Source organism: Leucoraja erinacea, chromosome 12 (genome assembly GCF_028641065.1).
Source record: "Leucoraja erinacea ecotype New England chromosome 12, Leri_hhj_1, whole genome shotgun sequence".
NCBI lineage: Eukaryota > Metazoa > Chordata > Chondrichthyes > Rajiformes > Rajidae > Leucoraja > Leucoraja erinaceus.
The window spans coordinates 37490729-37510223 of record NC_073388.1 but is presented as its reverse complement, the minus strand read 5'-3'; the positions used below and the strand labels follow the sequence as shown (position 1 = coordinate 37510223).

The following is a 19495-nucleotide window of genomic DNA, read 5'->3' as shown; positions in this document are numbered from 1 at the left end:
GTTTAGCGGGCATTTTACCTACCTGGGCCCTGAAAACTCCAACGAGCCAATCAAAATGCCCGGTCAGCGAAGGAGATTACCTACGGCTGTCCTCAACTGCCTATAACTAAATAGCGACCCCACTTGACTGCACTACGAGTCAAAAAGAACAATGCCGACCAAATTTTACTTGTGGAAAAAATGTTCAACATTCAACAACGGACCCAGCCGAGGCCACGAGTATTCGGGAACATCTCTTGCGCATGAAGGAGAGTTCCACTGACCTCATAGGACCTCCTAGGACCTCGTGTGGACCATGCTGCGAGTTTGAGTCAAGGGCAAACTCGTCTAAACTCGCAGATTAGGTCGCCGCAGTGGGACAGCCCCTTAACTGTGCAGCCGTCCACCTTCCTGTTCATCGTGGGTGTGTGTGTGTGTGTGTGTGTGTGTGCAGACGGTTGATCCGGCTCGCGGTTTCATCGCTGACGGTCGATCCAGCTCGAGGTTTTTCAGGCGACTGCCCTCGAGGTTGAAAACAGTCGCTGAAAAGTCGGGTGTTTTGCTCCAGAGTCCAGCATCTGCAATTCCTTGTGTCGCCTCTTCGGTAGATATCGAGAAGCGACAGGCGGGCAGGGGGGAGAGGAGATGCGGGATGGGGGGGCGCAGATGCCGGAAGGGGGGGGGGGGGGGGAGATGACATGGGGGAGTGGGGGGGAAGATGATGGGGGGGGGTACGGGGTGGGATGATAGGGGGCAGATGCTGGGAGGGGGAGAGATGACGAAGGGGGCGGCGGGGTGTGTGATGACTATGGAGGGGGGGGGGGGGGGGTGACAGGAGCTCCAGCCCCTCCCTCCGGGGCTCGGCGGCTGCAGGACGGGTGAGGTGGTCGCGGTGCGAGGACGGGACGGCGCCGTTCGTGGGTCGCACGCTCGGTGAGAGCTCTCGCATTCCCGGGCCGGACATGGTGCGGGGGTCCGGACCACACGCTCGGTGTTGCGAGCGGAATCGCTGCAGATTCGGGCCGCAACATCGGAGGCAACCTGGGCCGCCCATAGCGCAGCGGCGCGGGGGAAGAGATGTTGGAGCCGCATCGGAGGCCGGGGAGCGAGTGGAGAGATGAGGATAGAAAAGACCGGGGGGGGGGGGGGGGGGGGGGCGGGAAAATGGTTCGGGTAGAGGGAGCCGAGGCCGTGGGAATGAGAATCGGGGAGCTGAAGGATCCGGCCGCGGGCATGTACCTTGCAGCGACCGCCGCATCTCCCTGAGCCTGAGCCGCCCCCACCCCCGGGGCCTCCGGCCGCCGCCTCCCTTCTCCGCGCTCTCGGTTCTTGGCCCCCGCCCGCCCTCCGCTTCCTCTGCTACCGCCCCCTCCCCCCCGGGTGGACCCTGGACCGGATCAGGTGCGGGCTGGCGACGCTCGGTGCGCGGTCCCGCGGGGCCGGAGCAGGTGAGGGACTGGGTCACAGACACTGAGCCTGCGGGGCTTCTTCACCTGGGATTGGGGATGAGCGAGGGTTCCGTAGGAGGAAGGAGAGATGGTCGGCGATCAGTAACCGGGGGCGAGGGCGGCGGTGCTGGGAGAGAGGCTCGGTACACACCCGGGAGTGTGAACCGAACCGAGGGTGGGGAGGAGAGGGTTGGAGGGGAGTAGGTGGAGGGATTGGAGCTGGAGGAAGTGATGCGGTAGAGGGCTGGGGGAGTAGGTGCAAGGGAAACGTTGGGGAGACGTGGAGGGGCAGATGGTGGTGGGAGAGAGGGTACGGAAGAGAGGGATGGAGGTCCGGAGTGGTTAAACAGAGTGAAAAAAGAAGAACGGGGGAGAGGCGTGAGGAGCGGGAGCGTTGGCACCGGAGGGAGGGAGGGGGGGTAGAACTTGAACCGGTGTTAGAGCAGAGGTCGTGGCGCCGGGTGAAGAGCCATGGGTGCCGGGTGATAGGTCCCCAGGGGGAGGGTGGGTCCGAAAGTGTTACTGCGGGAGCCCGGGGAATAAGGGCCGTACGTTGACCGCGTTGTGTGTTTGCAGGTAAATCCGGGCGCGGACGGTGCGAAGCCCACGGGGCAGCGGAGCGGGGCTCGGATCACCCGGGAATGACCTGCTGGCTGCCCGGCCCCGGGACTGACCGACAAGCGTCTCCACCTCGCTGGGTGGGGAATGTCCGGCCTCGGTAACACGACCAGCCCCTGCCTGGAGTCAGCGACCCGCGGCGCGACCGCCGCCGCTCTGCTGGAGCTGGGCCTGGGCTCGGCCGTGCTGTGCGCCTCGCTGCTGGGGAACGGCCTGGTGCTGGCGGTGTTCAGGAGCAGGCCGCAGCTGCTCCACGTGGCCAACCGCTTCGTCTTCAACCTGCTGCTGGCGGACCTGTTGCAGACGCTGTTGGTGATGCCGCTGGCGGTGGCGGGCAGCTTGCCCGGGCTCCGACCCCTCGCCGGCGGGCTCTGTAAACTGCTGGTGGTCTCTCTGCATCTGTTCGCCTTCGCTGGCGTCCACAGCACGGTGTTGGTGTCCATCGACCGCTACCTGGCCATCATGCACCCCCTATCCTACCCCACCCGCATGACGCCCCGTCGGGCATCCAGTCTGATCGCGCTGAGCTGGGCGCTGGGCGCTGCGCAGAGCACGCCGCCGCTCTACGGCTGGGGCCGGGTGGCCGCTGACGGCTGCTCCTCCTGCCGCCTCCTCTGGGCCTCCAGCCCCTCCTACACGCTGCTGACCGCGCTGCTCGCCTTCTGGCTGCCGGCCGGCATCATGCTCCGCTGCTACTGGCTGGTGTTCCGGGCGGCTCGGCGACAGAACGCCCGAGTGCAGCCGGCGCTCGCACGGAGCCCGGGCGGGGAGAAGCGTCGGGGTCGGGGCCCGCCGCGCCGCTCCCATTGCAAGGCGGCGCGGGTGGTGTTCGTCACCGTGGCCTCGCACCTCCTGGGCATGGGCCCATACAGCGTCCTGGGCACCGTGTCGGCGGCCGGGGCCACGCAACCCGCACCCTGGCTCGGCGCCGCCGCCCTCATCCTGGTGCATTCGCGGTGCTGCGCGCACCCTTACATCTACGGATACCTCCACCGGGGCATCCGCCGGGAGCTGCTCCTCCTCCTGCCCGCCGCATGTTGCCGCCCACCGGCGCCCTCCTCCCCGACCAGCGCCAGGGCTCCCCGCACCGCTGGCTCCTGGGCCGCTCCCCGCGCCTCTGCCCCGACATCCTGGGCAGAAGCCTCGGTCACTGCAGCCGCGGCCACTGGCGGCCGAAGGGACACCGTGTCGACCAGCTGCAGCTCAGACAACGAGCTGCACCTCCTGCCCGGTCACAGGGCCGACCGGTGACGGGGATCCGAGCAGTGACTGGACACAGACTGGGGACGAAACCGGTGACATGATCCGGGCTGGGGATGGGGATGGGACCTAGACTGGTGATGGAATCCCGCACGGTGAACGAACCGGAATCAGTTGAAGGGGTCCGTGACCAAAGATGAAGCATGAGAGGTCAGGTGAACAGGCAGGAGCAAAGATTATAGAGGAGCTATCTTTGGGCAGGAGTAGGCTGTGAACGGCGGCATCCTCGGAATCAATGGCCGCACTTGTGTGTTCTGTTTTGATCACCCGGTCATAGGAAAGATGCCATTTAGCTGGGAAGTGTAGAGAGAAGATTTATGAGGATGTTGCTAGGACTGCAGGGTTGAGTGGCCTCGGACCGAGAGGAGCTGTTGTTGCCAATTCTTACTGACTGAGGTCGACCGGTGACGGAGTTGAGGATCCTGTTCCGGAGCGACGAGCAGATGGTCTTATAGAGGTGTATAAAATCACGAGAGGAATAGATCAGATTGCCCAGAGTAGGTGAATCGAGGGCCCGAGGACAGTTTGTGGTGAAGGGGAGAAGATTGAATAGGAATATGTGGGGTAACTTTTTCACACAAAGGGTGGTGAGTGTATGGAACAAGCTGCTTGTTAGAGGAGTTAGTTTAGGCTGGGACTATACGAATGTTTAAGAAACAGTTAGACAGGTACATGGATATGACAGGTTGGGAGGCATACGGACCAAACGCAGGCAGGTGGGACTTAGAGGTTGGGAAGACTAGGACTTTATTCGTTGTACAAGAAGCTGTGGGGTGATCTTACAGAGGTGTATAAAATCATGAGGGTTATGGATACGGTGAATGCAGTTTTTTAGCCAGAGTAGAGGAATCAAGAACTGGAGGACAATAGACAATAGGTGCAGGAGTAGGCCATTTGGCCCTTCGAGCCAGCAGTGCCATTCAATGTGATCATGGCTGATCATCCCCAATCAGTACCCCGTTCCTGCCTTCTCCCCATATCCCCTGACTCCACCAGGACATACATTTAAGGGGAGAGGGAACAGATTTAATAGCAAATGTTTCCCATCATGTTAGAGGCTACTCGCCAGGGACATCACCCATTGCCTTGTGTCACATTCCGATAAGGTCTCAACCTTCATTCTCCTCACGGACATGGTGTTGTCTCTGGGCTGGAACAGTGCATCAGCCCAATGCTGCAGAATGTTTGTGAAACTGCTGCTGCAGTGAAGGAAGGAGGTCGACACAAACGGGCAACACACTGACCACTGGGATTATCACAGAAGCATTGGTCCAAAGGCTGCAGTCTCAAGTGGGGAATAGACGTGTGGAAATAGGCATTGCATCCCACAGTGCATGGAGTGATCTGTTTACCCCATGAGTGCAAGGTTGATTCTGTCCAGTCATATTTGATACTCTTATTGAACGATAACTATTATTAAAAGTAAAATTCAACAAATGCTTTGGGGGAAATGTCATTAATTAATTTACTTACCTGTAATAATATTCAAGCATCATGTGGCTAATGTTTTGGTGGTTGGTGAAACAATGCCTGATAATGGCTGAGAAAGACAGAAGAGGGCCAAGATAGACAGGAGAGGAGCAAGTAGTCTGGGAATGAGAGGATAAAGATCAGCAGGAGATGGCAACAGGGGAGTGCAGCCGGTGCAGGGACATGCCGGCAATAGCACATGACCCATGTTGTACCCATGGACTGCAGGGTGTGAGAGGGGGCAGTCAGTAAGCAAATACCAGATGTGCTCATCATTCCTTTCCCCAATCACAGACTGACTTGCCTGACTTTCCCTACAGATCTGCTTTTTGCAGCTTTCACTTTCCTTTGTACTTTCTGTAGTGGCCATTTGGTTTGTTTGCATGTCATTGATGATGGCATGTGTCTGTAAATTTTAGACTGCCCGTTATATTGTGGGTGGGATTTATGACGTATTTTTGGGCGTGATTTGGGCTATGTATCTTGCGCAGAAGGTTCGTTTTTAGTTTAGTTTGGAACGAGCATGGAGAAGATTTACCCTTCGACCATGCGAAGTGTAATGGAGACACAAAGAGTTTTTTAATGTTTAAAGCGATGAGCTGGAGTTCGATGAAGATTATAGTAACGACTCTGAAGAAGTTTGGATGTACCTTATTGTTTTCATCAACAATAAATAATTTATTAACCAAAAGACTGTGCTTTTGAAGACTTATCTGTGAAGAATCTCTGAAGGTCTCTAATGATGAGCTCGCATGCGTACGGAGACAATCCCCCTAACCATGCTGTCCATTTAGCGGTTACAGGGACTAATCTCTAAATCTGCTGCTACACTTACTCCCTCCAAATGCGTCATCTCACAGCTGGTATCTTTCTTTGTGGTCTCCCTATGATTCATCATCGGTGGTCAAGGCAGGATCGGGGTACGGATTGGGGATGATCATGATCACATTGAATGGCGGTGCTGGCTCGAAAGGCCAAATGGCCTACTCCTGCACCTATTGTCTATTGCCTATTGCCACTCAAAATAAGTATGACTGTCCTCTCATAGAGGATGCCTGTGCTTGACTTTGTTTAACGTGGGGAGACTGGTGCACAGACAGCCACCACACGGTCCTTGACAGATCTGGGTCAGAATCCAGTGGCATGGAACCCAAGACGACCGGGGACCCTTTTCTGCTGCAGCCTTCATCCACCTTCCCAGCCGTTGTGACGTTCCAATAAAGTCAGCCATCATCCTCCGCCTGTTCCCCAATTGAAGTTTTGGTTGGATTACTCATTGTCAGAGATCTCCCCCTTGACCGTACCACCATGGGTGACCCTACCAGGAGCATAGCTCCAGACTGCATCGTTCTCAGGACCACACAAGCTTCTCCACCATGACAAGGTGACAATCCAGAGTCTCCCTCTGATTAGGACATATGTGTGCAGGGAGTTATGAAATCAAGTTCAAAGCACACAAGGCTGTAGATTTTGACAGGGTGAGAGACATCACATTACCAGGAAGGTGCAAGTCAGGGTGTGCCAGAGGAAAAGACCTCTCAATAAAACTATCAATCACAAACTTGTGCCACAGGCTAGACAGGCCATAAAATCAGCAATTGCATTCGGAGTTGAAAAGTATGGAGGATATGTAAAATTTTAGCTGGGAAAAACAGATTGATTTCAATTCCCCTAGTTTTATACTAAATTAATTTCTTCAACTTCAAACTTGCAGTAACTGCAAATGACCAAAATGCAGAACCTATGAGGTGATGTCCAAGACCAGATCTCTGTATAGCTGGGGTGCTGCCTGGCCAGTACATATTCACCCCCCCCCCCTCCCTCCCTCCCTCCCACCAAGTGTATTGTTGCATAGATGAGCCCCGTAAGGAAAGTTCCACATACCTTTACTTAAGTTTAGAGAGAGATACAGTACTGAAACAGGCCTTTTGGCCCAACGAATCCATGCTAACCAGAAATCATTCCATACACTAACAATCCTACACACTAGGGCCAATTTTACAACTTCCCAAAGCCAATTAACTTACAAAACTTGGACGTACTCAGCTCTACCGTAAGTATTTTCAGAATGCTTTGTAGAGGTTTGATGCATGTCGGACAATAAAACTCCAGCCTCAATGAAAGATGAAGCTCATGGCAGTGCCAAGGACGATCTGTGATAAGAATGGAATTGGAATGATCAATATGAATAGTCTGTAGATATGACAATTCCTATCTACCTTGCTTGGAAAATGTTCTGCACATTCAGGTGAGAGGAACTCTTCCTGATTGAAATCTACTTGCAAGGGTGTAGATAATTGACATGCAAGATCCCTGGTCCTCAGTAGGCACAGTAATAACAACTGGCTTCGGGTTGTTACCTCGCACCGATCGCTGTTCACCACCTGAGCTGTGATTATACAGGATAACTAAAACATAATATTGTGCAATCGAATCAACATCAATTAGATGAAACAGTAATGTTTAAGAACTGCACACGTATAATAAGTGATTCATCTCAAGTTTATTGAACAAATATTGGTGCATTTTCAAGACATAATCAGGCACTGCGGAGATAAAGCCACCAATCCGTGCTACTCAGCACTACATACACAATCCTTTGTTCAAAATGATGTGGATTTGGGAATATTTACAAAATATCACAGTACAAGAAAATACCAATAAAAGCTCAAATCCTTGCCGCTGTCGGGAAACGGGAACAAAGATTTAACTGAGGGGTTGGGCAGGGCATGGGTTAATGCAGTTCCATATATTTACATTACAAAGGTAAATGAGCTGTTTATGTACAAATAATTGATATTATTGCAATTGTTTTAACGTAGCACTTGAAAATCCACGTTCAGTCAAATTATTCAAATTTTTTTTGAGCACATTCATTGAAATTAAAACCACAAGAGCACAATGACCAACATTGGAATCACCAGAGCAGGTTCACTTCACCGCCCTCTGCTTCCAAAGGAAAGTGCACACTGCAAGTCCAGCAATGGTGGTGTTCTGTGGTTCTCCTGCAGTTCAATGCATTTGAGAAAGGGGCCCAGATATTGAAATGCTATCGAGTGGGCAGGCAGTTCTGCCAGTGGCACGGAATCAGAGAGCAAACCCTAAGCATGCACTACAAATCAAACGGGAACAGAATGAGACGACTAAACATGGAATGAACAGTCAAGTCTTTCCTGACCTGTCAATAACCATAATTACATGATTGCAAAATGTGAGAGACCATCAACTAATCTATTTTTATTGTTGCAATTATTCTAGATTTGCAATTAAAAGTGAACAGTGTTTAGAAAGTGTCCAGGATTAAAGCCATGATAAATATTTAAATGCAAAGATAAAGAAAATACACATCATATATGTGGAGGCCATTATTAATCTACCTTCACAACACTGTAAATCTTGTTAACAAACCAGAAACAGGCGAAAAATCCAACTGTCCCTGAAAAAAAAAAGAAAGCAGAATTAATGTTAATGACCTAAGATAGCACTGATGTGTTTTTTCCCCCAATATCCTCACAATCTCCCGTGAACGGTACAACCAAGATTTCAAATTGTACCCACGGTACTTTTGGCAACTTACTCACATGGCTGGCTTGGAATAAGATCTCATATTATGAACAAGTGAAAAATACAGTTCACGACTGATTTTGTCATCTTAAATATTTGAACCATCATTTCTTTGATCCTCCACTGTTTACAGGACAATTTTCACGGCAGCACAATGGACGAGCAATATTCTGGTAATGTTGAATTATTTGTGTTTTACTTTCAGAAGGTCCTCAAGTGTAAAGTTTCTAATAGGTTCCTTCAGCCAGTGTGTTTAGTTTAGATGTAGAGGGAGTGCTGCAGTGTCCAAGCTACAACACTTCAGATGAAAGGTCCAGGTTGTCCTCTCCACTACACAAGCAGAAAGTCATCATACTACCAAAGTGTATAAACACACCTATAATTTCTACACGGTGAAACCAAAATGTATAAAAATACCCTTTAATAAAATCTGACAATGTGCAATTTAACCACATGTGATTTTTTTTTTTCTATTAAAAATCTCAAATTGTGGAGTACAGAGGCAAATAAAGAAATGATGGGTCTTTGTCCCAAACATGGAGGGCACTGTATCAGTGACCACCTTGGTTGGGGTTACAAATGGTGGTGAAGCCAGAATCAGGCGATGGTCCACAGATGCCCAGTTATCATCTAACTCGGTACAATGGTAGTAGCAGGCAACAAGGAGGGGTCTTCACCAGGACAGTGCAATGGTCACTTCTGCTGCTGCGGTCATGGACATGCGCATCAACAGCAGGAAATTACAAGATCTGGCACTTGTCCCTTCTTTCACATCACCGCCAGGGGTCCAGCTCTACTCTTCAGGGGTTGGCCACTGATGGGCACAAACCTTCCCCCTAATCCCACTACATTTGCCTGTGCTAATCTTTCTGGGTGGCCCAAATAGCAAGCTGGAGTCCACAACTTATAATTATGTTTTTATCCATGTTGGACACTATCCTGCGAGAGCTGAGCGTGGAGAATTCTGAATGCCACACCATTCACACTGCTCCCTTGTTCTCGAGGTCTCTCCTGCACTGGAAGAGGACATCATTACAGCGTAGGGTGAAAGAATGCATGGCACATTACGACTATGAACACAAGTTCCAAGACATGTTGTTTGGCTAATTTGGAATAGTTGAATGTCAGGAAGTGTTCATTACTGCAGTCTGAGAATAGGATTGGTTTGCGAGGCCATGTCATCAGCAGCCTGTAGCTCACGTTCACCCAGATTTATTTCCAAAAGGCTCCAGCAGACCAAGGGATTGTAAACAACCAACCATTGGTTAACATATGCATTTCGTTGTCTCTGTACTGTACACTGACAATGACAATTAAAATTGAATCTGAATCTGATATGCCTTTTCTGATGTTGGCGTTTCATTCCAGACCACACCAGTGACTGAATCTAATTTCCCCGACTGCTGTGGTGGGATCCGAATACATCTTCAGCACAGTTCCTCAATGATTAGATTACTGGTACCTCACAATGCATGAGATCTACTCAGGAAGACAATGCTGCAGTGTGCATCATCATTCAATCAGTATATTCATGGTTGAGAGAAAGATTGCTGGCCAGGGAAAGAATGGAGGAAGAGCATAAATGTGCCCTTGAGACAAATGTTTAACCAAAATCTTATTGATTGTTGAACCAGGTTAGAAGTGTACAGTCTATTGTTGCTTTGTTTCAATATTGATGCACGACTGTAACCTTACCACCGCCTGACAATTTGTTCCAGACTGTCAATTTTGTACAAGCAAACTATATTCATCCCAATGATCACCTTATCTTGTAGCAAGATAACCATAGCATCTCTTCAGTAACTATCTATTTGCTGCAAGAATTATCAGTCAACTTCATTCCAGGGAAGTCTCCATATTTCTTGGGAGTCCACAAAGATTGAACATGTTATGACATTTTGTTGTCTTCTGCACCAGCACCATTCAGTTGCGCTGATTGCAATTAGACTAAGTAATTGAAGTGTCTGGGTGTTTCAAAGGTCAGCTATCATGTGAGATTCTGGAGAAGGATCACAGTGGTGCAGCAGATAGTGTTGTTGCCTCATGCACCCGGGTTTGATCCTGACTTCTGGCATTGCCTGCAAGAGGTTTGACTCTGCGGGTTTCCAACAGAATATGCACATCACAAAGGATATGCTGGTAGGTTAATTGGCTGCTGCAAAAGCGACAAAATAGTCAAGGGGTTCTAACGGGTACGTGAGGAAGGAAAACCATCAGGAGAATAAGAGATCGAATGGGACTTTAGCTAGAACTTAATATGGACCCAATGAGCTGATTGGCCATAAGAACCTATATTTCCTGCTGATAGAATATTTGTCACCTTCAGTAACAAACCTTGAACCACTGTCCCCAGGTGAAGAAGGGATGAAACTTCCCTGTAAATCACTGGGCTTCCTGTTGCAAGTTGGTTAAGTGCCCACTTTATCATACCCGAATCAAGAAGCACTTTAATAGTTCAGTAAACAGCAGTCTTTGAATGGATGTATTTGTATGAAGCACAAGGGCTGAGTTGTCAAATACTACACATACCCATGATGAGACACTAGTTAATTTATGAGCCTCAGTTGTAACTCAGATTTAACAACATAAATATGCTGCAAGGATAAAGATTGTTTGCAAGCAATACAAACTGAATGTCAGACAAACACTTATTCCCATGACTGGCTGACTCATGGCAGAAATTATATAATCGTTCCCACATTAAGTGAAAGTCAGATAACTCTTGCAACTCTGCTTTGGCTTTAACACACAACTGATGTCCGCAGCAGATTCTTGGGTAGTCGCATCTCCTGCAACCTTATCTATTGCATCCACTGCTCTAGGTGTCAACTGCTCTACATCGGTGAGACCAAGCACAGGATTGGTGATCACTTTGCCCAACACCTCCGCAAAGTTCGCATTAACGAACCCGATCTCCCGGGAAAGGCTCTGGGGAAAATGACAGCTGCATGAGACCATCAGATTTCTCCATAGCAGGACTGGGACCAGTATCCTCATGGTCAGGCTTCAGGCTTGCTTGTAGAGTTCAACTTGCTGGAGTAGAGTTCAACGTGCTTGGTAGGGAAACCGAGTGCAAATTCAAAAGAGAAAAACAATACTGGAAATGGATGGCACAGCAAACAAAGAATAGAAAAGAGGCAAAGCGACCTGGTGGTGCTTGGTTGTATAAATAAATGCAAATGCATGTAAATGCAAAGTACTAATGGTGGAAATCTGAAAATCAACAATTATAGCGTATACTCAGGAAGTCAGGCAGCAGCTGCAGAGAAAGACAAACAGGGAAACATAAAAAATAGGTGCAGGAGTAAGTCATTCGGCCCTTCGAGCCAGCAGCGCCATTCAATATGATCATGGCTGATCGTCCAAAATCATTACTGTGTTCTGGCTTTTCCCCCATATCCCTCGATTCCTTTAGCCTTAAGAGCTAAATCAAACTCTCTCTTGAAACCATCCACTGCCCTCTGTGGCAGATAATTCCACAAATTCACAACTCTACGGGTAAAAAGGTTTTTCTTCATCTCGCCTAAATGACCTACCCCTTATTCTTAAACTGTGACCCTGTGACCTTACCCCTGGTTCTAGACTCCAACATTGGGAACATATTTCTTGCATCTAGCCTGTCCATTCCTTTAAGAATTTTATGTTTCTTTAAGGTACCCTCTCATCCTTCTAAATTCCAGCAAAAGAAGCCCAGTCGACCCATTCTTTCATCATACTTCAGTCAAGCCATCCCGGGAATTAACCTGGTGAACTGACGCTGCACTCCCTCAAAAGGAATAATGTCCTTCCTCAAATTAGGAGCCCAAAATTGCACACAATACTCCAGATGTGGTCTCACCAAGGCCCTGTACAACTGCAGTAGGACCTCCTTGCTCCTAAACTCAAATCCTCTCACAATGAAGGCTAACATGCCATTGACTTTCTTTACTGCCTGCTGTACCTGCATGCTTGCTTTCAGTGACTGACGTACAAGCACACCCAGGTCTCATCGCACCTCCCCATCTCCCAATCTGACATCATTCAGATAATAATCTGCCTTCCTGTTCTTGCCACCAAAGTGGATAACCTCACATTTATCTACATTATACTGCATGTGTCATACTTATGCCCACTCACCCAACCTATCTTCTTCTGGGGTAGCGATGACCCATACAAAAGGGACGGGTTACACCTTAACTGGAGGGGGACTGACATTCTGGCAGGCAGATTTGCTTGGGCTACACGTGCGGGTTTAAACTAAATAGTGGGGGAGAGAGATTAACAAATTGGGAGTATAAAGATGGCATTGAAGGGGAAGTGACTACAGGAAAAATGACAAAAGATTTTCGAATCAATGGGAAGGAAAGATCGAGAAGGGACAACAGAGTACAGTCAGGGCCAATTGCGAGCGGTGCGAGGGGCGAAGTGAATCCAGAGGTCAAAGTGCTGTATATGAATGCGCAAAGTATAAGGGAAAAAGTGGACGAGCTTGAGGCTCAGTTAAAAACTGGCAAGTATGATGTTGTGGGAATTACTGAGACATGGCTGCAAGAAGGCCAGGGCTGGAAACTGAATATTCAAGGTATACCTCCTATCGAAAAGATAGACAGGTGGGCAGAGGGGGTGGGGTTGCCCTGTTGGTGAGGAATGAAATCCAGTCCCTTGCAAGGGGTGACATTGAAACAGATGTGGAGTCAGTATGGATATAACTAAGGAATTGTAAGGGCAAAAATACCCTAATGGGACTAATCTACAAGCCCCCAAACAGTAGCCTGGACATAGGGCGCAATTGAATCAGGAGTTAGAATTGGCATGAAGCAAAAGTAATGCTGTGATTGTTATGGGAGATTTCAACATGCAAGTAGACTGGGAAAATCAGGTTGGTACTGGACCCCAAGAAAGGGACTTTGTAAATTGCCTGTGATGGATTCTTAGAACAGCTTGTATTGGAGCCTACCAGGGAAGAGGCAATTCTGGATGTAGTGTTATGTAATGAACCGGATTTGATAAAGGACCTCGAGGTTAATGCGCCATTAGGAGGCAGTGACCATAACATGGTCAGGTTTAATCTACAATTGGAGAGGGAGAAGGGTAGATTGGAGGTGTTAGTGTTGCAGTTGAATAAAGGGGACTGTGGGGACATGAGGGAGGAGCTGGCCAAAGTTGACTGGAAAGATACACTAGCAGGGATGACAGTGGAACAAAAATGGAAAGTGTTTGTAGCAATAATACAGAAGGTGCAGGATCAGTTCATTCCTAGGAGGAAGAAAGATTCCAAGGGGAGAAAGGGACGACCATGGCTGACAAGGGACGTCAGGAACAGTATAAAAATTAAAGCGAAGAAGTACAATGTAGCAAAGATGAGTGGGAATCAAGAGGATTGGGTAATGTTTAAAGAACAACAGAAGATACCCAAAAAGACAATACGGGGAGAAAACATGAGGTACGAAGGTAAGCTAGCCAAGAATATAAAGCAGGATAGTAAAAGTTTCTTTAGGTTTGTGAAGAGGAAAAAATTAGTTAAGACCAAAGTTGGACCATTGAAGACCGAAAAAGGTGAATTTATTATGGGGAACAAGCAAAATGGCAGATGAGTTGAACAGGTACTTTGGATCTGTCTTCACTAAGGCGGACACAAACAATCTTCCTTATATAGTAGTGGCCAGAGGATCTGGGGTGACGATGTAAGGCTAACTGGTCTATAATTCCCCATTTTCTCTCTCCCTCCTTTCTGAAAAAGTGGAGTTACATTGGCCACCCTCAAGTCCACAGGAACTGATCCAGAGTCGAGAGAACATTGGGAAATGATCACCAATTCATCCACAATTTCTAGGCCATCTCCTTGAGCATTCTGGGATGCAGACCATCTGGCCTTGGAGATTTATCTGCCTTCAGTCCCAACAGTTTACCTAACACCATTTTCTGAGTAATATGAATTCCCTTCAGTTACTCCCTCCCACTAGATCTTCGGGGCCCCTAGTATTTCCGCGATTTTGTTTGTGTCTTCCTTACTTCTCCGTGGATTGTCACCTTGTCGTGGTGGAGAAGCTTGTGTGGACCCGAGATCCTGGGACCAATACCATCTGGAGCTATGCTCCTGGTAGGGCCACCCATGGCGGTATGGTCGAGGGGGAAAGAGTAATCCAACCAAGACCTCAACGGAGGAACAGGCAGAGGACGATGGCTGACCTTAGTGGAGCGTCACAATGGTTGGGATGACTGATGGCGGCTGCACGCAGTAAAGGGTCTCTGGTCGGCTTGGAGTCCATGCCACTGGACCCTGACCCAGATCTGTCAAGGACCGTGAGCAGGCTGTCTGTGCACCAGTCTCCCCATGCTAAATAAAGTCACGCACAGGATTCCCCCATATAGGGAATAGCACCCTAGACACCCATGGCCAGCCATGATCGAAGGGGGCCTAAGAAGACTTCCTTAGTGAAGACGGAACCAAAGTACTTGTTTAACTGTTCTGCCATTTCCTTGTTTCACCATTACAAATTCACCTGTCTCTGACAGTAAGGGACCTATTTTTGTCTTCACTAATCTTTTCCTTTTTACAGTCAGTTTTTAATATTATCCCGCAAGCTTTCTTTCATGCTCTCCCCCCCCCCCCCCCCCCCCCCCCTCTTAATTAACCCCTTTGTCCTCCTCTGTTGAGTTCTAAATTTCTCCCAGTCTTCTGGTTTGCTGCTTCTTCTGGCCAATTTATATGCCTCTTCCTTGACTTTAACACTATCCTTGACTTCCCTCGTCAGCCACGTTTGTGCCACCTTTCTAGTTTTATTTTTTCGCCAGACAGACAATAGACAATCGGTGCAGGAGTAGGCCATTCGGCCCTTCGAGCCAGCACTGCCATTCACAGTGATCATAGCTGATCATCCTCAATCAGTACCCCGTTCCTGCCTTCTCCCCATATTCCTATATCTTTAAGAGCTCTATCTAACTCTCTCTTGAAAGCATCCAGAGAATTGGCCTCCACTGCCTTCAGAGGCAGAGAATTCCATAGATTGACAACTCCCTGGGTGAAAATTTTTTCCCTCATCTCCATTTTAAATGGCCTACCCCTTAATCTTAATCTGTGGCCCCTGGTTCTGGACTCCCCCAACATTGGGAACATGTTTCCTGCTTCTCACAAGTCCAATCCCTTAATAATCTTACATCTTTCAATAAGATCCCAGTCTATCAACATATGACAGTCCCGCCATCCCGGGAAACAATCTTTGGAGATCATCCATGCGGTCTTGACATCTTTGCCATTGCATCTCCACTGTCAACCCATTAAATATAATTTGCCAGTATATCTTGGCCAATTTCCGTCCCATATCTTCAAAGTCTCCTTTATTCAAGTTCAGGACCCTAGTCTCTGAATCAACCGTGTCACTGTCTATTCTAATGCAGAATTCCACCATATTATGGACACTGTTGTCCAAGGGGGCTTGCACAACAAGAGTCTGAAGAGGGGTTTCGACCCGAAACGTTGCCTATTTCCTTCGCTCCATAGATGTTGCCTCACCCGCTGAGTTTCTCCAGCATTTTTATCTACCTTCGATTTTCCAGCATCTGCAGTTTCTTCTTAAACAAGATCACTAACTAATCCTTCCTCATTACACAATACCCAATCTAGGATGGCCTTCCCGCCAGTCGTTTCCTCTACATATTGGTTTAAAAACCCATCCCGTATACATTCCAGGAAATCCTCCTTCTCGGCGCTGCTATCAATTTGTAGATTAAAGTCAACCATGATAACTGCTGTACCTTTGCTACACCCATCCCTAATTTCCTGCGTGATGCTATCCCTAACCTCCCTACTGCTATTTGGTGGTCTATATACCACTCCAACAAGTGTCTTCTGCCGTTGGCTGTTTTGCAGTTCTACCCATACCGATTCTGCAGCATACAAGCTAATGTCTCCTTACTATTGCATTAATCTCCTCTTTAACCAGCAGTGCCACTCCAGCTCCTCTTTCTTTTTGTCTATCCTTCCTGAATATTGAATACCCCTGCATGTTTAGCTCCCAGCCTTGGTCAGCCTGGGGCCATGTCTCCGTAATTCCATCTATATCATATCCCTTTAACTACTAACTGCGCATTCAATTCATCCACCTTATTACGAATGCTCCTCGCATTAAGACACAAAGCTTTCAGGTTAGTTTTTCTTATCTCCCTTCTACCTTTTGCTTTTCCTCCTTTTATGTCCCTCTGTCTCCCTACATTGGGTCCCATCGCCCTGCCCTGTTGGTTTAAACATGACCTTTCCTACACTCTCTTTCCTGTTAGCAGTACGGATACATGACTCCTGGTTCTCTCTCAGCAATGGCCCAATTTTCAAAATACATGGGACTTTTTTTTGTTAGCAAATGTATTGTGATCCAGTCCATGAGTCATTCGAACCATAAGGGAAGAGGAGAGTTTGAGGTTTTTTTTAATGAGATCTCTGGCGTCCTTCGCCCTTTCCCACATCGATTGCTGCTGAGCTGTGAGAATTTATTTGCCACAAGTAATCCATGGCACAGTGCTTCTCCCCGACCTGCATGGTGAGGAGGCAGACTATGTCCACTGTTCAGCCAACAATCGCTCAGCATTCTCCACCTTGATGATAGCAGTCTTCAAAAACGTTAATGAAAGCATTTGCTGTTCATCTATATCTGATTAAATTCTCACTAGCTTACAAAATCAACAAAGAATTAATAAATGTTTCATTATTCTAAAAAAACAGCAAGAGAAAATGAATTCCACTTTAAGCATTTCTTCTAGTTTTTGATAATGTCTATTTGGCTACCACTTCATTTTCTTATCTGCATATAAAAAATTGCATTTCTAAATGAAATGTGCTTTTTAATCAACAGGCTATCATTTGAAGTTCCCAAGTTGCCATAACAGCCATAACCAAAAATTCAGAAGCATCTATTATTCCTGTTGGTGATTAAAATGTATTAACATTACACATTGAAGTTTCAAAGGCTTTGTGTCTGAAAATTAGCATTTTATTTTGAAGTCCTTCCCACCCCTGTTGGTTTGAGCCCTTATTAAATGCACAAAGTGAAAGAAAATGCAGCCCTGTCTGCTGAGAGCTCCTCTTTAATTTATTCACCCCTCAGGATGCTGTATGACTTGACCTCCCTGATACCAAGAGGTACTGGTACCAAACACTGCATTTGTTTGCTGCAAATCTAGTTTCCTGGGCCGAGTGGCATGTCCTCATCTACCCGTCATAGCTTGCGTTGCTTTCCTGATGAGGCGGATCGCTGACTGGAGTCTTTACCAAGACCATGAAAGGACCGGGGGGCAGCTGGACACCTGAGCCAGCACTACTGGATCAGCAGCTGCAACGTTTCCTTAAATAGGCCCAAACTCATCCTCTGCCCACATTCAGCAACATCTTCAGCATATATTTGTCCCTATTAAGCATCTCAATTAATTCTGTAATCTATTGGAAGAGGACATCAATCAAAGCACCATGAAGTACCTTCTGCAGGGAGAGTTAGTGTTACTTAGATTAGTTGAAGGCTGGATTGAAGGCAATTCATGCTCAGGGTGCTCAACAAATATGGGGTCAGAGAAACTTCAAAATTGGGAAACAGTAATCACATTGTACAGTCAATAATTAGCTGTGGAAAAAGATTCATTTCAAGATAAAAAATAGCTAATTGTAAAAGGGTCAATTGCAATGGGATGAGAAGTGGTGTGGTGGCCTGGCCAAACTGGCAGGCGGAAATTGTAACTGAACAATCAAAGACCTCTAAAGTTTAGACCCGAGTTTGCACCAGCGTTTCTTGGCTCCATAAATGACCATAGAAAAAAAGATTGACTTTAGAGATCCTCAAAAATATCATGGGCATAAAGAGAATAGTCAGTCTTTTTCCCCCAGTGTAAGAGAGTCTAAAGCCAGATCAGTTTAAGTGGAAAGATTTAAAGGAGACACAAGGGGACAAGTTTTTTCACAGAGGGTGGTGGATATGTGGAATAAACTGCCAGAGGATGTAATAGATGAAGTCACCTTAAACTGTGCAGGGAAAGTTTGAGAAACAATAATTGAGGACAGAATTAGCAGGCACTGTGGCTTTACCAATATGATCTTGATAAATTGTGCCTAGCTCAAGTAACAACAGTATCGGTCAATGGTAGAAACATAACTGACGAGTATATACCGACCTCAAAACAAGGCATCAACTAAAGTGCTTCATAATAAGTCTTCCTGAGGAATAAAAAGCCTTTAACAGCCAATTGTCCGACTAAGCAGAAATAGCAAACGGTTGTTTTTCAGACTGGGGGGGAAGTGGACAGTGAAGGGTCAGCAAAAGGACGACATATTAGTTTAATATGTTAGTGATTTAGATTTACATGATATATCCATACTTAATGACAAAACGTGAAGGTTACCGAACATCGTTGATGGCATGATTTGTAAAGCACTCAAAAGAGGGTACTTTTTCTAAAACAACTTGTTTTCTTGACTCCTATAAATAATTCAATGTTTAATCCGATTAAAATCAAGAACACGATTGGAATTTGGTGGAGTAATGAAGCTGTGGAACTGGGAAGAGGAGATTTCCATGCTGGGGTTCGTAGTCTCCTGTACTCACTTGTCTTGCCCCGTCCGAAGGTTGCTCTGAAATGGACAGCCGAGCTCACTCTGATGATGCAGTGAGCTTACCAACACCAGAAGGACAACAAACTGTTGGCCGCTTTCAAAAATGTTATGGACTATCATTGGGTAGGATAACCTGATACAATTAGGCCAAGTGGCAAAAGTATGAGACATAATAAAAACCTAGTCTATGGAATTATGATGTTTTATAAACTGAACAAAATACAAAGTGCTGGGGGAACTCAGTGGGTCAGGCAGAATCTGTGAAGGGAATGGACAGATGACATTTGAGTTCCAGACCCTTCCACAGATTCGGTTCTTCTGTACCTTTTTCATCTGCGAGTCTGAAAGGCCCCGACCTGAAACATCATGTCCATTCCCTCCACAGATGTTTCCACCAGCACTATCTTTTGTTCAAGAATCGAGCATCTTCAATCTCTTGCATCTCCAAACACACAAGACTACTCATATAAAACATTTTTTCCCCGCACAACATAAAAATCAGAAAGTAGCCCATTGTCGAAGCTTCTGCTTGGCTTCAGAATGCCAGTCTGAACACCCACCTATATTTCTCCTGCATGAAGCTCGG

At 47.4% G+C, this 19495-nt stretch overlaps 2 protein-coding genes across 3 annotated transcripts in view; one reads left to right on the top strand and one right to left on the bottom strand.

The window, feature by feature from the left end:
* Positions 1-824: 824 nt before the first annotated feature.
* gpr101 (G protein-coupled receptor 101) lies at positions 825-6529 on the top strand. 2 transcript variants are annotated; one of them, XM_055643966.1, is made up of 2 exons: positions 825-912; positions 2004-6529. In XM_055643966.1, exon 2 carries the CDS (start codon positions 2133-2135, stop codon positions 3294-3296), a length of 1164 nt encoding a protein of 387 aa, XP_055499941.1. In that variant the 5' UTR covers positions 825-912; positions 2004-2132; the 3' UTR covers positions 3297-6529. The 2 variants fall into 2 exon arrangements, with proteins under 2 accessions (XP_055499941.1, XP_055499942.1); XM_055643967.1 differs by lacking the exon at positions 825-912 and adding an exon at positions 1348-1427.
* Positions 6530-7261: 732 nt separating this feature from the next.
* The window catches only part of LOC129702267 (transmembrane 9 superfamily member 2-like), a 68392-nt gene continuing 56158 nt past the window's right edge, over positions 7262-19495 (bottom strand). Inside the window, exon 17 of the mRNA XM_055643964.1 lies at positions 7262-8211. Coding sequence (XP_055499939.1) covers positions 8144-8211 — 68 coding nt within the window. The 3' untranslated portion in view covers positions 7262-8143. The remainder of the gene's footprint in view (positions 8212-19495) is intronic.

What these genes read in the sequence shown, in the direction of transcription:
- gpr101 (XM_055643966.1), top strand. Translation starts at nt 2,133, where the DNA reads ATGTCCGGCCTCGGTAACACGACCAGCCCCTGCCTGGAGTCAGCGACC.